Source organism: Alosa alosa, chromosome 7 (assembly GCF_017589495.1).
Source record: "Alosa alosa isolate M-15738 ecotype Scorff River chromosome 7, AALO_Geno_1.1, whole genome shotgun sequence".
Classification (NCBI taxonomy): Eukaryota; Metazoa; Chordata; class Actinopteri; order Clupeiformes; family Clupeidae; genus Alosa; species Alosa alosa.
The window spans coordinates 15,442,495-15,463,953 of NC_063195.1; the positions used below are offsets into that span (position 1 = coordinate 15,442,495).

At 45.1% G+C, this 21,459-nt stretch overlaps 1 protein-coding gene across 1 annotated transcript; it reads right to left on the reverse strand.

Annotated features, from left to right (window-relative positions):
- Window positions 1-929: 929 nt before the first annotated feature.
- Window positions 930-21,399, reverse strand: LOC125297851 (long-chain fatty acid transport protein 1-like). Its single transcript, XM_048248372.1, has 13 exons — window positions 21,084-21,399; window positions 20,020-20,187; window positions 18,514-18,908; window positions 15,446-15,610; window positions 10,858-10,927; window positions 9,362-9,453; window positions 8,766-8,875; window positions 7,979-8,188; window positions 7,317-7,443; window positions 5,702-5,839; window positions 5,258-5,422; window positions 4,036-4,182; window positions 930-3,835 (listed from the first exon to the last, which is right to left on the reverse strand). Exons 2-13 carry the CDS (start codon window positions 20,184-20,186, stop codon window positions 3,678-3,680), a joined length of 1,944 nt encoding a protein of 647 aa, XP_048104329.1. The 5' UTR covers window position 20,187; window positions 21,084-21,399; the 3' UTR covers window positions 930-3,677.
- Between the last annotated feature and the right edge of the window lie 60 nt (window positions 21,400-21,459).

Here is a 21,459-nt window from a genome sequence, read left to right on the forward strand (position 1 = left end):
ATAAGAACCATATGGTGCTGTTTTGTTAGGAGAATAAAGCCATACAGCTCTTCTATTAGGAGGTTTACCCCTTACTCTGAGTCAACTTACCCAGGTTTGTCACTAAACCACGTACTTGGAATACCCCCCAGGGGTCCGTTGCACAAAAACAGAATTAAGACATCCGGGATAAGTTACTGAGCTGCGCGGATCCAAAACAAGAGCATACAGGCTTAATTGGTTGCACAACGAGCAAGCCAGGATGAGCAGACACAGATTCACCAAGCCAGGTGAAACCTATCCTGGATAAGTGCGCGCTCACGGCTCCCTCAAATAGACCCCGCCACCGATCACAGATTCACTGATTCACCATGGCAACTAGAGGGGCTTCATTGCTTCTTCTACGGTGTGAAGTAGGTAGCGATAGCCTTTTCACCACAGCAACACCTCTGTTTAGGAGAATATTGCAACTAGTGCCGCGACCACCACGCGCAAAATGGTTAGGCACTCCCGTGACGTCACATTGGCGCATGACAGGTCGGGAATGGCAAGTATGTAAAAGTTATTTAATGATCACAAACGTTTAAATAATGACAGTGGGTCCAGGTATAGGTGATAACAATGTGTAGTGGGCAGTGGAATAACTATTGGTTTCCGTTTGTGGTGACTGCTGACTGAGATAAGGGATGAGATTAAATAGATCCTGGAATTTAGCCTGGTCTGGAGCAGGCTAGCTCCACAGAATAAATCGCCATGGTAACTTATACCATAACATATCCTGCTGCCCCCTATTCCGCTTTTGTGCAACTGGATCACGGATAAATTGAGCCAGGATAACCAAGATATCCTGTCTTAATCCCTTATCCTAGTTTTGTGCAATAGGCCCCAGGTCTTTTGCATGGTAGAAACAACACACAGAAAAGAAATAAGCTCACACCAACACAGCGCTCGATGGTTTCCTTGTTTTGTCAGAGTTAGAGCATTTATTCCAATTCCTCAATGGAGTACAAACAGATCAACCTCTGTCTCAGTTCGAGGGTTAGGTGCTTTAGAGTCCGCCCGCCAGATCTGGCAGAAATGATTCACTACTTTGTCAGTATTTACAGTCAGGCACTTATGGGTTTGTCATAGCGTATTAAAGGCATAGTTGTATATTCTTTTGTTCAAAGTGTGCAGTGTTTTTTTTTTTTTCTTACTCGGACCGGAGTGTGGTTCAAAGACGTCATGATTGGTTCACCCAGCAGCATCAAAAGATATGGGTGGAGCTTATTGTGATGGGATACATTATGTGTGTTTTACTTTTGCTTTTTGAAATCACATCTTTCTCTAGCTCTCTCTCATACACATATAAACACATACATGCATTTGAACTCTTACTGGATACACACACACACACACACACACACACACACACACACACACACACACACACACACACACACACACACACACACACACCAAATCAACCATTAATACAGTAACATCTTAGTCAGCATAGATCAGCTTGAGGTTTACATCCAATTCAGTCTTGCCCTATCTGTGATTAACAGTCTTTTGACCTACAGATACAGCATATCAATATGAGTGCTTTTGCTTAAACACATTAGTAGTCAGACACCTAGGGCTTAGACTTCTGAAGTTCGCCTACAAAAAAGCTGCCACCTTTGAGATCCGGTATCTGGCTAATTTTCCATGGGGATTTTGAATTATCACACCTGTTGAACTCTTGCGGGGATAAAAAAGTCTGAAATGCAGACGTCTTCCTGAACACACATTTTTGTCCTCTGCCTTCGATTTGATATTGTTATCTCTGGTACGTGAAGGTGGCACACTTTGATTTTTGCTACCCCAGAGCTAATTTGCTAACTAACTTAATGGGAAGTTGCATCGCAAGTTTGCTCTGGGGTAGCAAAAATCAAAGTGTGCCGCCTTCACGTACCGGAGATCACAGTATCCACTTGAAGGAAGAGGACAAAAGTGTGTAGAGCAAAACAATTGAATTTCCCGCAAGAGTTTAACAGGTGTGATAATTCCAAATCCTCATGTTATTTTCCCATAGGAAAAATCTCAAGATACCAGGAATCTCCATATATGGGCAAAGATGGTAGCATTTTTTGTAGGCGAACTTCAGAGGTATATAGCGTTTGCCGTTATGTCACCCACAGTGGCAGATGCTCCTGTTGCTAAGTAGCATGCTAACCAGTAAGTAACAATGAGCTAAGCTAACAATAGAAGAGCAGTCCAGATAGCTGTTAGAAGATAGAAGATAGAATACAGTTGGAAATGGAGTTTTTTTTTCAGTGTTTTTGTTTGCTTGTTTGTTCATTAACCTGACTCACTCAGCATGAAATGGTCAGATGTATCTTATGATATTAAGCTTGTCATCAATTAAATAAACACCAGGATCATTGACAGCTAATCACAGTTACCTCTGAAGTGCCTAGTGCTTGTTGAGTTTCAGTGCCAATGGAAAGCTAACAAAAATAAAATATTAAAATAAAGTCAAATAACAATGACACGGCATTAATTAAAGTAAAACAACTACACGGCACTAATAGAGTAATAATAGAATAATAAAATAAAGAAACTGAAATAGCAGTGACACAGCACTACTTCATGAACATCTCGTCCAATGGCTACATCTGACTAACTCACCTACCAACACACATCCTCCTATGTGTATTATCCGCCCAGATAGCAGCTAACTCTCAGCTCACAGACCCGCCGGATCAGGGTTAGATCAGACTCGGAGTCAGTCGTTATCCAGGCTGCACGGTTCAACACACAAAAAAATTTCTTCACAGTATTGATTCCCAGAGACCTGAGAACAGCGCTTCCTTAACAGCCGGTAGGGCTTTTGGTGGAGCCGTCTACTTTGCGGTGGCAGGCGGGAGCGGGGGGTTGCGGGGGCTGGTGATTGGTGAGCAGAATGTGCTGGTGATATACATCCACCCCACACCCCCACCTCCATAATGCCTCCACTACACACAAACACAATCACACAGCACACCCTAGATAGCAAAAACAGCCCTGCCACACAGACAGGAATAAGCAGACACTCTTGTCTCTCTCTCTCTCTCTCTGTGTGCGTGTTTCAGAGTTTATCTACCAGTCTGTCCAACTGATAGTCTTCATCCAGCTATTCTAGTCAGTCTACTTGTCAACATGTCCGTCTACCTCTTCATATGTATGTATTTATGATGAGATTTGTCAGTCAAGCCATCCTGACCTGTGGGTTTGTGGCGGCTAACTCATCGCTGCATACCTCAGTTCATCAGTAACATTATGCTGGTCTATGCATCAGTTTAGGTGTCAATCTTGCGGTCTATCCATCCATCCATTCATTCATTAGTTCATCCATATTTCTAACTAGCCCTTCATTCACACATCTATAAATCTAACCATCTCTCTACATTCATTCATTTATCCATCCATCTTTCTGCCCATCCATCCATTAATTAATTCATCCATATCTCCATCTGGCCTTCATTCACACATCTATATATCAAACCCATCCCTCCATCCATCCATCCATCCATCCATCCATCCATGCCCTAGTATAAGTGGGATTGGTTATCAGTCAGTCAGTTTGTCTGCCTCAGCATACACATTACAATCTGTGTGTCCATCAACACAGCTATCTGTCTACCTAACTAGTTTGCTATGCGACTGTAAACCCCAGAGGGTCGCAGACAGCCTCAGATGCACACTCGTCCTTCCGTGATGGCGCTATAAAGGTCCTCAGTCAGAGCCTCGTAACGCCCTGCCCGACTGTTCAGGAAGTAGATCCGGTCGGCGGAGTGCCTTGGGTCGTATCCTTCCCTCTGAAGCCGTGTCTTCTGGATCTTAAAGGTTCCTGAGAAAGAGACAAGGAAGGAAACAAAGAAGGAAGGAAGAATGAAATCAGAGAAAAAGAGGCAGACAGAGAGAGAGAGAGAGAGAGAGAGAGAGACAAAAAGACAAAACAGTTTTTAGACATCAATTACATGAAACACGAAAAGTTGAACGTGCATCAGAAAAGTGCCATTGCTATGCAGTCAGGTAGGGCTTGCTAACCTGTGGTGTCCACCTGCGGTGACAGGCGCAGGAAGATGGGTCTGGCGTAAGGGGGAAGTGCAGCCTGGACCCCCTTCAGGAACGCCTCACAGTCAAAGCCTCCAGTGGCCTCAGCGATCGTCGCCATGCCGGCCTTCCCCTCCGCTCCTACAGGGGGCCGCAGAGGCGCAGACAGGAAGAAGAAGACTCGGATTAAACAGAGGCTGTTTCTCAAAGTCAAGATTGGATCCTTCAAGGCTACCATTTGAAGGATGTTGCATCATCATGTCCCACCGAAGCACTGTTCTAATGTCAAGCATCCATCAAAGTCTACCAAACTCTACCAAGGCCAATGTAATTTGTTTTGCCGAATTTTCGAGGATGCAAACGTGTGCTTGGAACACCCACAATCCTGTGCACACATTTTGGTGGATTTAAAATCTGTACTAAACAAGGCGACTCACTATGTATCTTTGTAAACATAGCCTTATTTTCACTATGTAAAGTTGCCTTAATGAAATATGGGCTCAGGTAATTTTGACAACTTTTAACTCCTACACCGTAATTGTGTGAGGAAGGCATTTAGGAAAGGTATTTAAACATTTTCCAATGAGAGCAGTTGTGAGCTAAATAGTGCACTTTTCTCTTTCTCTTCAATTTTGCTTAATAGTTGCTGCTCTGTGGTTTATTCTGGCAAATTAATCAAACATGTATAATTTTAGAAGAATGACAGTGGTGCATTCATTGTTTTTCAAAAAGAAGTAGGCATGAGCATGACTTTCAATAACGCACACCTGCAGCTTCCTGCACACTTGCTAGTCTGTTCCATTGTGTTTTTCGAACGCTAAGAAGCCTTGCCTCGTCTTTGAAGGATTTGACTTGGCACTGCTCAGAACAAGCACGAATCCTGGAGGATCCTTGACTTAGAGAAACAGCCTGAGACTTTCTAATGAGACACAGCACTCAAAGAATCCTCCATAGAAATTCATGGGGTTAGTTTGTAACGCCAATATGACAGTGGTCCCCATTGACTTGAATGGGAAAATAACTGCCTGTTAACTGCCCAAAGTGCGTTACCAAGATGGCTGCCAAGGGAGGAACTTGTTTATAAGAACTTTGACTTAAACTCCAAGATGGCAGTGCAATTTCAAAGGATCCAACAAATTGCAATTCCAATTTTTACAGGACTTAGATGGTTGTAAAAAGGGACAATAAAGGAGGCAAATAGGTGAGTGTTCTATACCTGGCACGGGCACCCCATACACCGCCACGTCTGCCTGGCCCAGGAGACCGCTCAGGGTGCCCTCCACCTCGGTGGTGGAGACGTTCTCGCCCTTCCAGCGGAACGTGTCGCCACTGCGGTCCCGGAAGTACATGTAGCCAAGGTCGTCCATCACTAGCACGTCACCTGCAGGGTGGAGAGGGGGGAAAGGAGGGAGAGAGAGAGAGAGAACAAGAGAGGGAGGGAGAGAGAGAGATAGACAAAGAGAACAAGAGAGGAAGGGAGAGATAGAGAAAGAAAGAGAGAAAGAGATGGAGCAAGAGGAAGATGGATAGTGTGTGAGAGAGAAACCTAGTAAAAGTCTGTAAAAGTGAGAAATACGACGGAAAAAAAAACAGAACATACAGCAAAAAAGGGAAAGAAAAATAAATAACATGTGTACACGTGTAAATAATAGCATGTTACCTGAGAGGTAAGCCGCGTCTCCCTTTTTGAAAACGTTGTGAGCTATCTTCTTATTGGTGGCATCCTGGTTGGCGTAGCCATCGAAGCGACGCAGAGGGTCCTGCTGATTTATCTTCCCCACAAGCAGTCCAGGCTCCCCTTTATAGTAGCACCATGTAAGAATTGGTCTTTAGCCCCTTTAGTGTATTTTTTTCAATCCATTGGACTGACCGATCTATTTGCCAGACTTAAATATATAGATATACTCTTTTGATCCTGTGAGGGAAATTTGGTCTCTGCATTTATCCCAATAAGTGAATTAGTGAAACATACACAGCACACACAGTGAGGTGAAGCACACACTAACACGAAGCAGTGAGCTGCCTGCTACAGTGGCGCTCGGGGAGCAGTGAGGGGTTAGGTGCCTTGCTCAAGGGCACTTCAGCTGTGGATGTGGGCATGGGAGACCAGTGCTCAACCACTTCCCCCGCCCACATTTTTCCTACTGGGTCGGGGATCGAACCGGCAACCCTTCGGTTACAAGCCCGAAGCCCTAACCAGTGGGCCATGGCTGCCCCACAAATGGCCCTGTCCATGCCTGAATCAAGGCAGCGTGTTTGAGAATTGTATGCGCTGTATATATAGTTGTATAGTTAAAACACAATCAACAGACAAATAAACAACATAAACAAAAAAACACAACAAATTATATCTCTTCAGTAACATTTCTTTATTAGCTTTAAAACACCAATGTCTGTTATCTCACCTGGTCTGTAGGGCTCTACAGATTTCAGTGATCAGGTCTCACCTGGTGTATAGATCTCAGATCTACCCTAGTTAGTCAGCTCTCGGACCTGACCTCATCTATCGGCAGACCTCACCTTGTCTATAGATTTCAGACCTCACCTTGTCTATGGATTTCAGACCTCACCTTGTCCACAGATCTCAGTTCTCACCTGATCTATAGGTCATAGATCTCACCTTGTCTACAGATCTCAGTTCTCACCTGATCTATAGGTCATAGATCTCACTTGGTACAAAATGTTTCACTTTGTCTACAGATTTCAGATCTAGCCAGGTTTTCAAGTCTCAGTCTCAAGTCTCAGCTTTCCGTGTCTCACCTGGTCTGTCACACCTGCTCTGTGCGTTGCATGTCTCACCTGGTCTGTGCGTGTCTCACCTGCTCTGTGCATTGCGTGTCTCACCTGGTCTGTGTGTGTCTCACCTGGTCTGTGCGGGTCTCACCTGGTCCGTGTGTCTCTCACCTGGTCTGTGTGTGTCTCACCTGGTCTGTGTGTGTGTCTCACCTGGTCTGTGTGTGTCTCACCTGATCCGTGTATGTCTCACCTGGTCTGTGTGTGTCTCACCTGGTCTGTATGTGTGTCTCACCTGGTCTGTGCGTGTCTCACCTGATCTGTGCGTTGCGTGTCTCACCTGGTCTGTGTGTCTCACCTGATCTGTGTGTGTCTCACCTGGTCTGTGCGTGTCTCACCTGGTCTGTGCGTGTCTCACCTGGTCTGTGCGTGTCTCACCTGGTCTGTTCTTTGTGTGTCTCACCTGGTCTGTCTCACCTGATCCGTGTATGTCTCACCTGGTCTGTGTGTGTTTCACCTGCTCTGTGCGTTGCGTGTCTCACCTGGTCTGCATGATATACACAGTCCCCTGCTGTCCCGAACCAGCTCCATGCTCTCCTCGTTGACCTTCACCAGCTGGATGGGGTACACACCGGGCAGGATCCTGCTGTTGAAGCCACACGCCCCCACCTTCAACATGTCAAGAAACAGAAAAGGTTTGTCAGTGTTTCCTTTCATTCAAGATGACGTCACATCGTCAAATGACTTCAAATGCCTTGTTTTGTCCATACACCAAATGTGTTCTGTCATGAAATAGTAACTAGAAAATTAATGTTAAAGAGTTTTATTTCATTAAAAATGACTCAAACCGATTAATCGAATAGTTGGCGAAGTTAGTCAAATAGTTGGCGATTAACTAACTCGCCGACTAGCCAATTAACCCTTAAAGGAGTACCGTCACACTGGTGTGACGGGAATGTTGAGAAATGAACGTTCTAAAGAATATCTGGGTTCATTGAATTCAACATAGAATTTTAGAACCTTCAATTGTTGCGGAACTTAGAACGTTCTAAAGAATATCTGGGTTCATTGAATTCAACATAGAATTTTAGAACCTTCAATTGTTGCGGAACTTAGAACGTTCAAAAACCTACACCTTTAAGGGTTAACCGATGCTGCACTGAAATGCTCTCATACGTTTCCCCTCCCACTTGACCTATCCAACCTTTCCGTCCATGTTGGCGATGCTGCAGTTACACTCCGTGGCGCCGTAGAACTCTCCGACCTGCTTGACCCGGAAGCGCTGGGTGAAGGCCTCCCAGACGCTGGGCCGCAGGCCGTTGCCCACGGCCAGACGCACGCGGTGGGATGCCTCCGACGGACGGACTGGCTGGGAGAGGAGGTAGCGACAGATCTCACCAATGTACTGCACCACCTGGGGACAGACAGAGAGACAGACAGAGACAGTGAGACAGAGACAGAGACAGAGACAGAGACAGAGAGAGAGAGAGAGAGAGAGAGAGAGAAATAGACAGAAGGACACACAGATAAAATTCCCTGACTTTTATGTCTGGAATAGACTTTCCAAAATTTCATGATATTCCAGAAATTCCATGACTCGTGGGAACCCTGTAATTATAAACTGCTACAACAAAATTCCCTAATATTCCATGACTTCGCCCGAATATGACACAATTCCCTGACTTTTCATGATACTGTAGAAACATATTACATCTGAGAACAGATGTTTGAGATGTATGTGGTAATTGTGAGTAAGAACACATACAGAGGATGTATTCCACTTGGGGACTGAGGCAAAAAGTGGTCACACAGTGCCACCTACTGGACATAAATACATAATATAATAGTGTCAGTGATGATGAGTCCGACCAATCAGTACAGGGAACCTGCTAATTTCCCTGAAAACGGACCATCTTCTATCCAGGCCAGTGATTGGTCACCAAACCCACCACCCTCTTTGATGGGCTTGTATAATTGGCTGACAGACTCACTGTGCAGTTGTACTTGATGCAGTCGTCCCAGAAGCGGCTGGCGGAGAACTTCTTCTTCACCACAACTGTGAGTCCATGCAGCAGGCACTGCCCCACACCCATGATGTTACCTAGGACACCAATGGGAAGAAGAAGCAATTTTATTGGTCAGCTGGTGCTACAGCCCCACCCCTTGTGATGTTAACCTGGGCAACCAAAGACAGATGGAGACCTCATTGGCCAATTTGCATTCCTGATGCAGCAGCCATGATATGTGATACTGCACTTTTTCTTAAAAAAAAGTCTGAAATGTAAATGAAGTGACTCAGATGCAGGATATCGCAACAGGCAGACAGAGAGTCCATTGTGCCTCAAATAAAAAAAGAGAAGCGAAATGCTCGAGAGAGAGAGAGAGAGAGAGGGGAAAAGGGAAAAAGAGGAAAGGGTCCTATGAGGGTGAAAAAGGAGGAGTGTTCACTGAGAGCATACAGATACGGACAAAAACAAGCAGTATTAGTGTATTAGTGTGGTGTGGTGTGTGTGTGTGTGTGTGTGTGTGTGTGTGTCTGTGTGTGCATGCGTGTCTGTGTGTGTCTGTGTGTGTGTTCTCCACACACCTGCTGAGTGGTAGAGCGGCAGGCAGTTGTAGATGATGTCATCTGACCGCATGCTGAAAGAGTGGTACCCGAAAGCAGCGATGCGGAAGTACCTGGAAAACACACAGACAGGGAACACTCTAGAATCTTCCTCTTCTCAAGACCACACACACACAATTAGAAAGACTCAACAACACCGTCTGGAAACACATTCACCAAGTCCACTTGATCATGCCCTGTAGACTTGAGTCAGTCATTACAAAGGCTGTCCAGGATGCCCATGTCTTGTCCCCAAGCCTTAAAGGCGGGAACCTCAACTGTGGAGTTCAAGTCGGACGAGGCGTTGCAAAGCATTTGATTCAACTCAACTCAGTGGTGCGTTGAACACTTGTTTGCGCAAACGCAGCCGAGAAGGCCATTGTTTGCTTTCCAAAATTTCAGCCACCAAATGAGAGAAAACGCGTTGACCCAACATGACGCTCAGTCAGGAAACCGTAGCAGAATGATCCAAAACGTTGCTTCGACTTTGAACTTGCCCCAGACAAAAGGTAATTTGATATCAACAGCCAATCACGTACAGTGCTCTGGAAGCCAACTGTTGATGGGTTGGAATAGTGGTGTAGTCTAGTTGACTGTAGTGGATATACTGTGATGTAGTAGTTAGCTGTAGTGGGTATACTGTGATCAACCCCAAATGTTAATACGTATCCTTGTCTATTTTATGTTGGTATACTGAGATGGTGATGCTTTTTAAGTGAGTATACTGCGTAGTCCCCGCGTATCATGTAGACTACACCACTGGGTTGGAATAAAGCTCTTTTCAAGGTAAGTGTCAGTTTCAGTTTTTTGAGTGTCAATATTTTTAGCTTTTATTCACAATTTTATTTGGAAGGCACACACGATTTGGACAGCTAAAAGATTTATCAGAGACAGATCTAATGAGACACAGTACTCAAAGAATCTCCCATAGAAATATATGGTGCTAGTTTGTAACATAAACAAGGCCGTCGTCTACACATATTTCAACGCTTCCGCCACCAAGAGTTCACATGTGAATATACAGCATCATGCCAATCATGTGGTATGTTGTGAATATATTGTGCCAATCATGTGTTGTGATCTCGCAGCTTTGCGCACGCGCAGTTCTGCCCGATAAGTGCCCAAAATGCATTGCAATATGGCCGCCTTGTGGAGGGACTTCCCTAAAAGGACTTTGCTACTACCTTTAAATGAACAATATACACATTAACAGTTTCAGTCAAACCAGCTCAACCACATCTGCTCACACACAGCTAATTATAAGGTCTTCTGTATGGGAAGTGACCTACACAAAGACCCACTTCCCTCTTTCCTGAGTGTAGCTAAACCTTTCTGAGGTAAACAGAGAGAACATCTCAGACGTCAGTGCACCATCCTATTGTGGACTACATGGGCGCATGGACATGGTGTGATGTTCGGGCACCAACAGAGGGAGTCCACTGGTGGCCATGTGCGAGCGTCTCCTGTCGTCAGCTCACCTGCTGTGTACCACGATGGCGGCTTTGGGCAGCCCAGTGGTTCCAGACGTGTAGATATAGAAGAGTCTGTCTGAAAGGTGAATAGAAGGAAAGAAAGAAAGAGAGAGAGAGAGAGAGAGAGAGAGAGAGAGAGAGAGAGAGAGAGAGAGAGAGAGAGAGAGACTTTTAAATAACTTTCCATTTCCAACAACATTTGATTTTCAACAACATTTGATTTTGTAAATCTACTGACATATCACAGGGGGAAAAAAAGAAAATGTCTCCTTCACACACCCTTTGTCCCTGAACTGTCTGGCTGCTGTTGGAAGAATGTGAACTCTTACCACCGTTCTAGTTTCCACCAGAGACTTAAACATGTCTCCTGGCCTCCACTTTTTACTTTATAGGACAGAGGGCAAGAAAGAGGGAAAGAGAGAAAGAGAGAGAGAGAGAGAGAGAGAGAGAGAGAGAGAGAGAGACAGAGAGAAAGAGAGAGACATACAGAGAGAGAGAGAGACATAATATCTTTATCATGCTCTGGTCTTTTTTTTCCGTTTATGTGAATTTACTGTGCCACACCAGCAGTCCGCTTAGTTTATTTGGGTTATAGACATACTGGTACCATCATGCTGGGGTCAGGGAGTCCACCTGCTAAGCCAAAATACCTGTGTTAGCGATAACCATGAACACAACTGAAACTATAACGATATTAAAGGAACATGCCAAAAGACCTGTGTTAATGGTAACCATGAACACAACTGAAACTACACTGATATCAAAGGAACACACCAACTTTTCGAAAAGTTAGCTTATTTACTGTCTTCCCCAGAGATAGATAAGATAAAACGTCTCTTCTGTGTGTGTGTGTGCGCAATAACCCAGTCTGACACCCCCACCATTAACTTTGCATACAGGAAGCAGAACTCGTAACACCAGTTAACCTATAGCTCCCAAAAAGTCACAAAATAGACTTCCTAACAACGGTTCTGAACTATTCTCATGTTGGCGAAGCACCACTACCTGGGATTTTGTCGTTTTTGTTATTATTGGCAGTGCAGTTTTTTATATATATAAGTATATTTTATGGGCTTTTTTTACCCTTACTCGTTTAGGACAGTGAAGAGTGAGACAGGAAGTAAGTGGGAGAGGGAGATGGGGTGGGAATCGAGAAATAAACCAGGTCAGACTCGAACCTGTGTCCCCCTGGGCACTTGGACCCGTATATGGTATGGCCACAGTGCCCTCCCGGCAGTGTATAAAAAAAAAGGTCGTAGTTCAACATCATACTGAGGAAGATAATATAATGCAATCAGTAAACAGTCCTTCTGTGTACGCACACATAAATAAGTCATCTCAACTAGCAAGCTATATCAGCAGGCTATGTCACACACAGACACTCACACATGAGTGCAAACGCTCGCGCACTCACACACATACAGTACACCGTTTAAAATTAGTCTTAACCATGTGTCAAATAGTATGCATCTTCAGCCACCTGTTACAACATCGAGTTGCACAGACACACAAATGGAATGCCAAATATTTTCCTGTTTACATCAGGTGGCCCATATGTGTGTATGTCAGCCTTTCTTTCTTTCTCTCACATGCATGAAAAGCGCAAAAAACACACACACTGCACAGTGTGACTAGTCAATCCGGTCAGACTGCCTTGTGCTTGTATGTGTGTTTCCAGTAAGGTCACCCTGTCCTGAACTGCCCTGAATCATCACAGAGTCAGCCTATTGCTGTTGGATTCTTCACTACACACTAGATAGTGCACACACACACACACACGCTCACACCACACAGACACACACCACACACACACCACATAGACACACACACAGACGTCCTTGTTTCTTCTCCACTTCATGTCATTTCCTCCCCCTTCTGAAACCTCTGCTAGACTCCATAATAATAACGTATCTTCTTTCACTGGCAGCAGGCCAGGCCAGATCAGTCCCACTCTGTCTCATACAGCTCATACTCTTCATATATTGAGTAAATACATGAAGAGTTTGGTTCCAAAACACTATATCCAACATTTTAATGAAATGTAAAACATAGTTTTTTTTTACATTTTGTTTTCTGAGTAATTTCAGTAGAACTGCAATAAGGTATTGTTATTTGATTCATCTTTACTCAGACAAAACAACACAACTGCAATTTGATTGATATTACCTGAAATACACAATTAAATAGCCTGATTTTTTAATGTTTTTAAAAACAGATACACAGCGTTTTGATACCAAATTCTTCACACACTTCCACATGTGTGTCATACATAGTGTCTGGTTTAGTTTCTGTCATGTGTGCGTTGTGATGTTAGTTTAGCCTACAGTAGTTATTTAGTAGTCAATGCTGTATACTGTAATGTTTGTTTAGCTTACTGTAGTTAGTTAATAGTCAGTGCTATAACGTTAGTTTGATGTTGTACTAAAGAGTAAGTAAAGTGAGTGAGTAAATACTAAAAGTCATGTGTCATTCAAGACTGAGAGAAAACAATTAGTGTGTGAGTGTGTGTGTGCGTTAACTATCAGTGTTTGGCAATAAGGAGGATGAGTCAATATGTGAGGAGTCTATGTATGAGTCAATATTACTCCCACAATTTCTTCATTATCTCTTACTCTCACAGACACTCTCACACACAGGACTTCATGTTGAGCCAGTTAAGTTTCATGGCCTTCATTCTTCTTTCATTCTACTCCTTTCTCCTCCTGCCATCACTCTTTTCTCTGTGCTTTCTTTCCTTTCTGCTTCCGTTACTTAGTAGAGCCTTGAGCCAGGCTTCACTGACCCCTCTTCACACACACACACACACACACACACACACACACACACACACACACACACAATTTGCATTCTTCTCTTTGACTGCTGTGTTGTCATTGCTCTCTTTCACACTCACCCACCCCTGCAAACACACAGCAGCTCTCTCTCCCTCATTCACAAATGCCCTGCACTGAGCCGGTATGTGAACTTTACCCTACATCCCTTCTCTACCTCTCTCTCTCTCTCATAATAGTGTGTGTGTGTGTGTGTGTGTGTGTGTGTGTGTGTGTGTGTGTGTGTGTGTGTGTTATACATTTTAACCTTGTATCCATTCTCTCTCTCTCTCTCTCTCTCTCATACACACACACACGCAGTAGGCCTTACGCCCTTATTCTCTTGCTCATAGCAGTGTGTGTGTGTGCGGGTCTGTGTCTGTATGTTTGTGTGTGTCTTTTGTGTGTGTGTGTGTGTGTGTGTGTGTGTGAGTGAGAGTGTGTGTGTGTGTGTGTGTGAGAGTGTGTAAACATTCTCTCTGTGTGTCTACTGGCCTAACAGCTCTGTTAAACTGGTTCATTAGCCATATAAAACCCCTCACCCAGCTCTCTAAAACACACCCCCAGTTACAGTTACTAAACAGTGCCTTTGTATGTGTGTGTGAGAGTGAGTGTGTGTGTGTGTGTGTGTGAGAGAGAGAGAAGGGGGGAGAGAGAGAGATTCTTATAAAATGCTAATATGCGTGTGTGTGTGCGTGTGTGTGTGTGGGTCCAGCGATGGTGTGTGTGTGGGTCCAGTGATGGTGATTACATTAAGTGTGTTTAGCCTAAAGAGCACAGCTGAAGTTAATCTAACTCAAACACACATAGCAAAGCTCAAAGGCTTCCCACTAAGCAGTCAGTCCTCTGGGCATTTAACAGCATATGGCACACTGTAGATGTATAGAGACCCAATCGTGTGTCTGTGTGTGAGAGAGAGAGAGAGAGAGAGCCAAGCTCAAAGGTTTCACACAGAGTAGCTCTGCTCCAGGTAAACTTCTCCCTCTGAGTCTCATTCTTTAGAGCTCATACCACTCTGAAGATGTAACACTCAAGAAACAAGTATGTGTGTCAAGTATGACAAGCCAAGCGTCATGTGTGTCAGGGTGTGTGCGCGCATGTGTGTGTGTGTGTGCGGCATGTCTGATATGGACTGTGCACACTGTAGTTTATGTAACGTGTGCATGTATAAGCATCTGTACCATGTGTATTGGCATTGTAGACGTGTGTGTGTGTCAAGTCCATCAATGACCATGTACATACTGTGATCGTAACAGCGAGCATATGTACATGCGGGCCGTGTATGTGCAGTCGTACATGTGTGTGTGTGTGTCCACCAGTACATTTGTGATGTAATAAGAAGCTGACACACTGACAGGTACGAGCCTAGACCTGCAGCCCTGAACTTACTTAAGTGAAAGAAAAACACAACACACACACACACACACACACACACACCAACTCACCTCCTGTACAGCTCTAAACACACACACACACACACACACACACACACACACACACGATCGTAACAGTGAGCATATGTACATGCAGGCCGTGTATGTGCAGTCGTACATGTGTGTGTGTGTCTGAGTGTGTGTGTGTGTGTGTGTGTGTGTGTCCACCAGTACATTTGTGATGTAATAGGAAGCTGACACACTGACAGGTACGAGCCTAGACCTGCAGCCCTGAACTTACTTAAGTCAAAGAAAACGAACACACACACACTCCACACACACACACACACACACACCAACTCACCTCCTGTACAGCTCTAACACACACACACAAACCACACCCACACTCACCGTTGAAGCTCTTGTTGTGTGTTGGCGGCGGCGGCGTCTGTGGGGTGGAGGCCAGGACACGGTCCAGGTTCTGGGCAGAGAGGGACTGGAGCAGTTCTGCACTCAGATCACCTGTGCAGAACAGCTGCATGGATGAGCCCAGCGATGAACTCACCTCCTGCACAGCTGTAACACACACACACACACACACACACAGAAAGAGAGGTTAGAGAATTGATGTCTGTATGATAGAATATAGAATTTATGATAGAATATAATTTCCCTCACGTGATCAAAACAGCATACTTAGACACACACAAATGGTTCCCCACACACATCAAATTGGTGAATCAAGTTTACCCAGACTATGTCCAGGTGGCATTTACAGCTGTCCGCTCCCCACTATAATGACACTACAGGCCATACGAGAGATCGAGATTGTCCTCGCCAAGACACTGTATCTCTGCCAATATCCATATCCTAAAGACACACTTTATCGGAGCTGAACAAGACGGTGTGCCTGGTAAGACGCTGGACAACGACATAGTTAACGAACAAAAGACTGTTCAGAACACTTACCAACCATCCCCCTACCAGCCCCCTCCAACCCCAGCACGGAGAATAAATTAACCAAATGTGACAGTACAACAAATCCTTGCGATACTGGGTTGGAGGAGCTGGTAGGGGGACATTTGGCAAGTGTTCTTAACAGTCTTCTGTAATAAACTCCGGGTTCGCTAACTACATTGTTGGTGCTTCGTTAAAGATAAAAAACAAATGCTATCACTAGCCTATCAATCCTTCACATAACCTGTTGCGTCTAGTGCGTACTGTGATAGATTCCAAAGGGCACATTGTAAACTCACGCCAGTGAATGCAACTGGCAAACATTCAAGTTTCCTAGACTGTTCTGTGACATTTGCTTTAAGGACTTGCACCATATCTTTCTGTCTCTCAGTGGCTCTTCAAGGTCAAATGTGAGGGACTACTCATGAAAAGGAAATGCGTGCATACACTCAGGCACACACACAGACACAACCATCATTATCAAATATAGATTAAATAGACTACAGTGTCAAGTACACACATACAAATAAATAAGGCAGTATTCATGTTCAGTCAACTGGGGCAGAACCTGTAGACACAAGTAGCAGACACTCACTATCCTCCACCTGGATCTTAATCTAGGCCCTTTCTCATACGCGAGCACGCGCACGCGCACACACACACACACACTAGGGCTGGGCGATATGGCTGAAAACTGTTTCACGATATAAGTATTTCATATCAGTCGATATCGATAATTATTGATTTTTTAAAAAAAATCTATTTCAGACAAGGATCAGAAGAAAAAAAAGTTCAATTTAAACACTTTTGTTTTAAACTTAACCCTCCTCTGATTTGAATCACCTCAGTTATCAATCAAAGCAAACAGGGAAAAGAAATAGCAACACAGTCATGAAAAACACTCAAATAAATAAATGTGCACATAAGTCTGAATGAAAAGCAGCACTGGTTGAAGCCTGGAAATATTGTAAACAAAGTAGCTTAATTTGCTAGTTTATCAGTTTCCCCACTTTTAAGTTTCAAATGAATACTTTTTCTCCTTGGGACAGGCCCGTTTGAGTCTTGGAAAATACTTTTCCATTTGCATCGGGATTGAGATGATTAGAATTTAGCAGTTAATTTGAATGCAACAGTTTTGAACAAATTCTTGCAGCATGCTAATGATGCTATCCGGATTTAGCCTGCAGGGTTGCAACACCAAAGGCAATCTTGAAGTACGTGCCAACTGGCAAGGTGTTGAAAATGTTGAAAAATGTTGTGTTACATGTTGCCAACTGGAAGACGACAAGGTTATTGAAAGGGAGGACAATGAGGAAATGAGTCAATAATGATTAAGAATGATGCGGAAATAGTGTTGCAATGAAAGGGGGGGAAATGTCACTGAGCTTCCAGGTTACAACAACGCCTATGACGCCAAGGTGTGGCTGTGAAGCCAATGAAAATATCAACCTATGTTATTAAGTGGGAATTCCATGTTAAGAATTCTTTTTATACTTTACATTTTTTTGAGGGGGTGCAAAAGAAAACAAATGTTGACAAACATCAAACAAAACAAAAAAATGGCCAAGGGCCAAGTGGAGTATAACACTATGACAGTGAGAGCAGACAGAGAGAGAGAAAGAAAGAGACAGAGAGAGGGAAAGAGAAAGAGAGCAGACAGAAAAATGGAGAGACAGAGAGATAGAAAGAGAGAGAGCAGAGAGGGAAAGAGAGAGAAAAAGAGAGAAAACAAAAAAACAAAACCACAAAGACATCAGAGTAAACAGTCCTCTGAGAGACATAACACTTGTGCAGTGTTGTTTACTGACATTTACACAATGAGACAACTATGGCTGGTGCAGGGGGCTGGGGGGGTAGAGAGCTCTCAGAATCCCCACAGAACAAACGGAACACTGCCGGTGCATTCTAGAACAATCAACACTTGAGTCGAACCTGGTGATGCCATGGATGAACTCAATGCTAACATTTAAGGTCAACCAGGTTGAACACAGAGGTCAAAATGTCCACCAGAAAATCAATCAAAATCTAAACCAAAGTAATACATTTGAGTGGATGAGTGGATTTGAATCCCCCGACATGACTGAGCGCATTCACATAGACACCTGAAACTTGAACAGCCCAGCAGTCCCCCAGTCTGACTCACTAATAGGCTATGTGAGTCAGAGGTTGAGGTTGGGTACGGGGTGTTCCCTAGAGTGGGAGCAGAGAATTGGCAACAACATGGATTGAACTTTTGTGAGGCACTCCAAGTCCCAGTGTGTGGTCCCAGTGAATTTTCCCTATCTATCTATCTATCTATCTATCTATCTATCTACAGTATCTATCTACAGTATCTATCTATCTATCTATCTTGGTGCCAAATTCCTCCCAGGTCTGGCTCTCAACACTCCTCCATGTGAACTTATAATCAAAACTTCATGGTCACTGATTGACAATAACCCTTGACAATAACCCCCACACACACACCCCCCCACACACACACACACACACACACACACACACACACAGAGAGAGACACTCACCGTCGGCGAGCTCGGCTCCAAACACGAGCGCCCGTGCTGCGGACACGCTGACGCAGTGGAGCAGTGCGTGGCGGCGGAGGTTAAAGTTCAGCAGCGCCGCCTCCACGCCCACCTTGGCCAGGCCCAGCCACAGCGCCACCAGCTCCGGGCGGCTCTCCGCGTACACGGCCACCACGTCGCCCGGCGCCCACCCCCGGGCCAGAGCCCACTGGGCCACCGCGTCCGAGCGCCCGGCCAGCTGGGCGAAGGTCCACGTCTCGCCCGTCGACTCGCACACGAGCGCCGGCTTGTCGGGGTGGCGCGCCGCTGTGGCGGCGAAGATGGAGGGGATGGTGCTGCCCAGGCGCAGGTGCCGACGAATGGAGAACTTCACCCGCAGGAGCACGTACAGGCCACTGGGGGAGGGGAGGAATCATACATGTTAGAAAGAGAGGGAGGGAGGGAGGGAGGGAGAGAGAGAGGGATTGATAGAAATGTTAGAAAGAGAGGGAGGGAGGGAGGGAGAGAGAGAGAGAGGGATTGATAGAAATGTTAGAAAGAGAGGGAGGGAGGGAGGGAGAGAGAGGGATTGATAGAAATGTTAGAAAGAGAGGGAGGGAGAGAGAGAGGGAGAGAGTGAGGGATTGATAGAAATGTTAGAAAGAGAGGGAGGGAGGGAGGGAGAGAGAGGGATTGATAGAAATGTTAGAAAGAGAGGGAGGGAGGGAGGGAGAGAGAGAGGGATTGATAGAAATGTTAGAAAGAGAGGGAGGGAGGGAGAGAGAGAGAGGGATTGATAGAAATGTTAGAAAGAGAGGGAGGTCACTACTATAGTTAGATTGATTTGTTTAGATCCAGTGAAATTGCTGCCTTGACAACGCTACGTCTTGGCTTCGGTACTCTATTACACCTACACTACATTCAATCGTTATATTTCTCATTCATCAATTGCGCAATAATCTGTTGAAATGATCATTTATTCCTTTTCTTCCTTTCTTTCGTATTGCGCCACTCATGCTTTTATTCATTCATACACTCAATCATTCATTCATTTCGCATAACACAACCCAACCCAAGGTGTTCTGTTTCTGCAGATGTATTAAACATTTAGGGGGCAGCTGTGGCCTACTGGTTAGCACTTCGGACCTGTAACCGGAGGGTTGCCGGTTCGAACCCCGACCAGTAGGCAAGACTGAAGTTGACTGAACCTCACTGTGTGTACACTGTGTGCTGTCTGCATTTATCCCAATCCGTGAATTAGTGAAACACACACGTGCTGTGTGTCTGCATTTATCCCAATCCGTGAATTAGTGAAACAGACACAGCACGTGTGTGTTTCACTAATTCACGGATTGGGATAAATGCAGACACACAGTACTATAAGTACATACTCTTTTGATCCCGTGAGGGAAATTTGGTCTCTGCATTTATCCCAATCCGTGAACCCCCCCCCCTGAACCCCCCCCCCCCCCCCGTACCATCACCTATAGTCTTCTTTGCATTAAACATATTCAACATTGCACTCACAACAGGTCTCTCTTAGCTGTCCTGAGTACCACGTAGAGGAACCTCCAGCCCCCAGTGCCCAGGTAGACGCCCAGCCCCGCAGCCAGGCTCCAGGACCAGGGAGTCCCCAGGAGCCGCAGCAGCCCCAAGGAGCTCACCGCCACGGGAACCCGGACCAGTCCCAACATCCTGGAGAGGAGAAGGAGAGGATGGGGAAAGGACAGGAAAGGGGGAGAAGGGAGAGGGAAAAAGAAGAGGACAGGATGGGAGAGGAGAGGAGAGGAGGAGGAGGAGGAGGAGGAGAGGATAAGGAAAGGATGAGGAAAGGAGAGGGGGAAGGGAAGAGGAGAGGAGAGAAGACGAGAGGAGGAGAGGAGGAGGAGAGGATAAGGAAAGGATGAGGAAAGGAGAGGGGGAAGGGAAGAGGAGAGGAGAGAAGACGAGAGGAGGAGAGGAGGAGGAGAGGATAAGGAAAGGATGAGGAAAGGAGAGGGGGAAGGGAAGAGGAGAGGAGAGAAGACGAGGATGTATTGGACAGGATGAGGCAGAGTCAAAGAACGGAGAGCAAAAAGGAAGGCAGGCAGGAAGGAAAAGAAGAGGAGAAAGGGTAAATCGACAGCATATATAGATAGATAGGATAGATAGATAGGATAGATAGATAGATAGATAGATAGCGAGAGAACAGTAAAAGGATCAGGGAGAGATGTAAAAGGAAGAGAGGAGTTGAAAGGGGAGGGTAGTAGAGCAGAGGGCAGACGAGCATGATAGAGCAGGGGGAGGTCAAGTGCAGAGGTGCGTGAAGGAGGAAAAGAAAGAGAAGGAACGAGTTGAGAGAAGCAGGGTTGTTTTCACAAACACAACACATTTAAAATTTTACCGACATTTACTTGAAAAATGCGCTTTTAGAATGCTTTGCATCTCAGATGCAATGAAGCCAAACACACAAAAGTGGCTACTTAAGATTGTTTCGACATGCCGTTACTGTTACAGGTTAAGCAGGCTACAGTTTCATACAGAAATTGTTTACCAACATCGCGCCAGCACACACATAAGCTAGTAGCCTATTAGCACGTGAAAGCGCTTACCTGCCCCCAACTTTCCCTCTCTTCCTGCGATATGTGTTTTGGTAAATTCAGGGGTGGACGTCTGTTTTTCAAAAACTCAGTTGGCGTCAAGTGTTGGTCCCTGGCGGATGTAGGGTGGCTACCAAGTGAGTGCGTACGTGGTGTTTGAAGACTGCCGAGTGCGTATGTGTGTGTGAACGATAAAAAAAATAAACTACCAAACAGTCGTTTGAATATATAACCTGGTATGCTATTCGGTAACCTAAATGTATGCAGTGCTACGATGTTACTTTTTGGTACCATTCACTGGCGTAGCCTATCCTCTGCAGTCTACGGGGCTCTATCACGCAAGCTCGACAGCAAATCAGACTCCTAGCATGTAAAAAAACCCACCCAC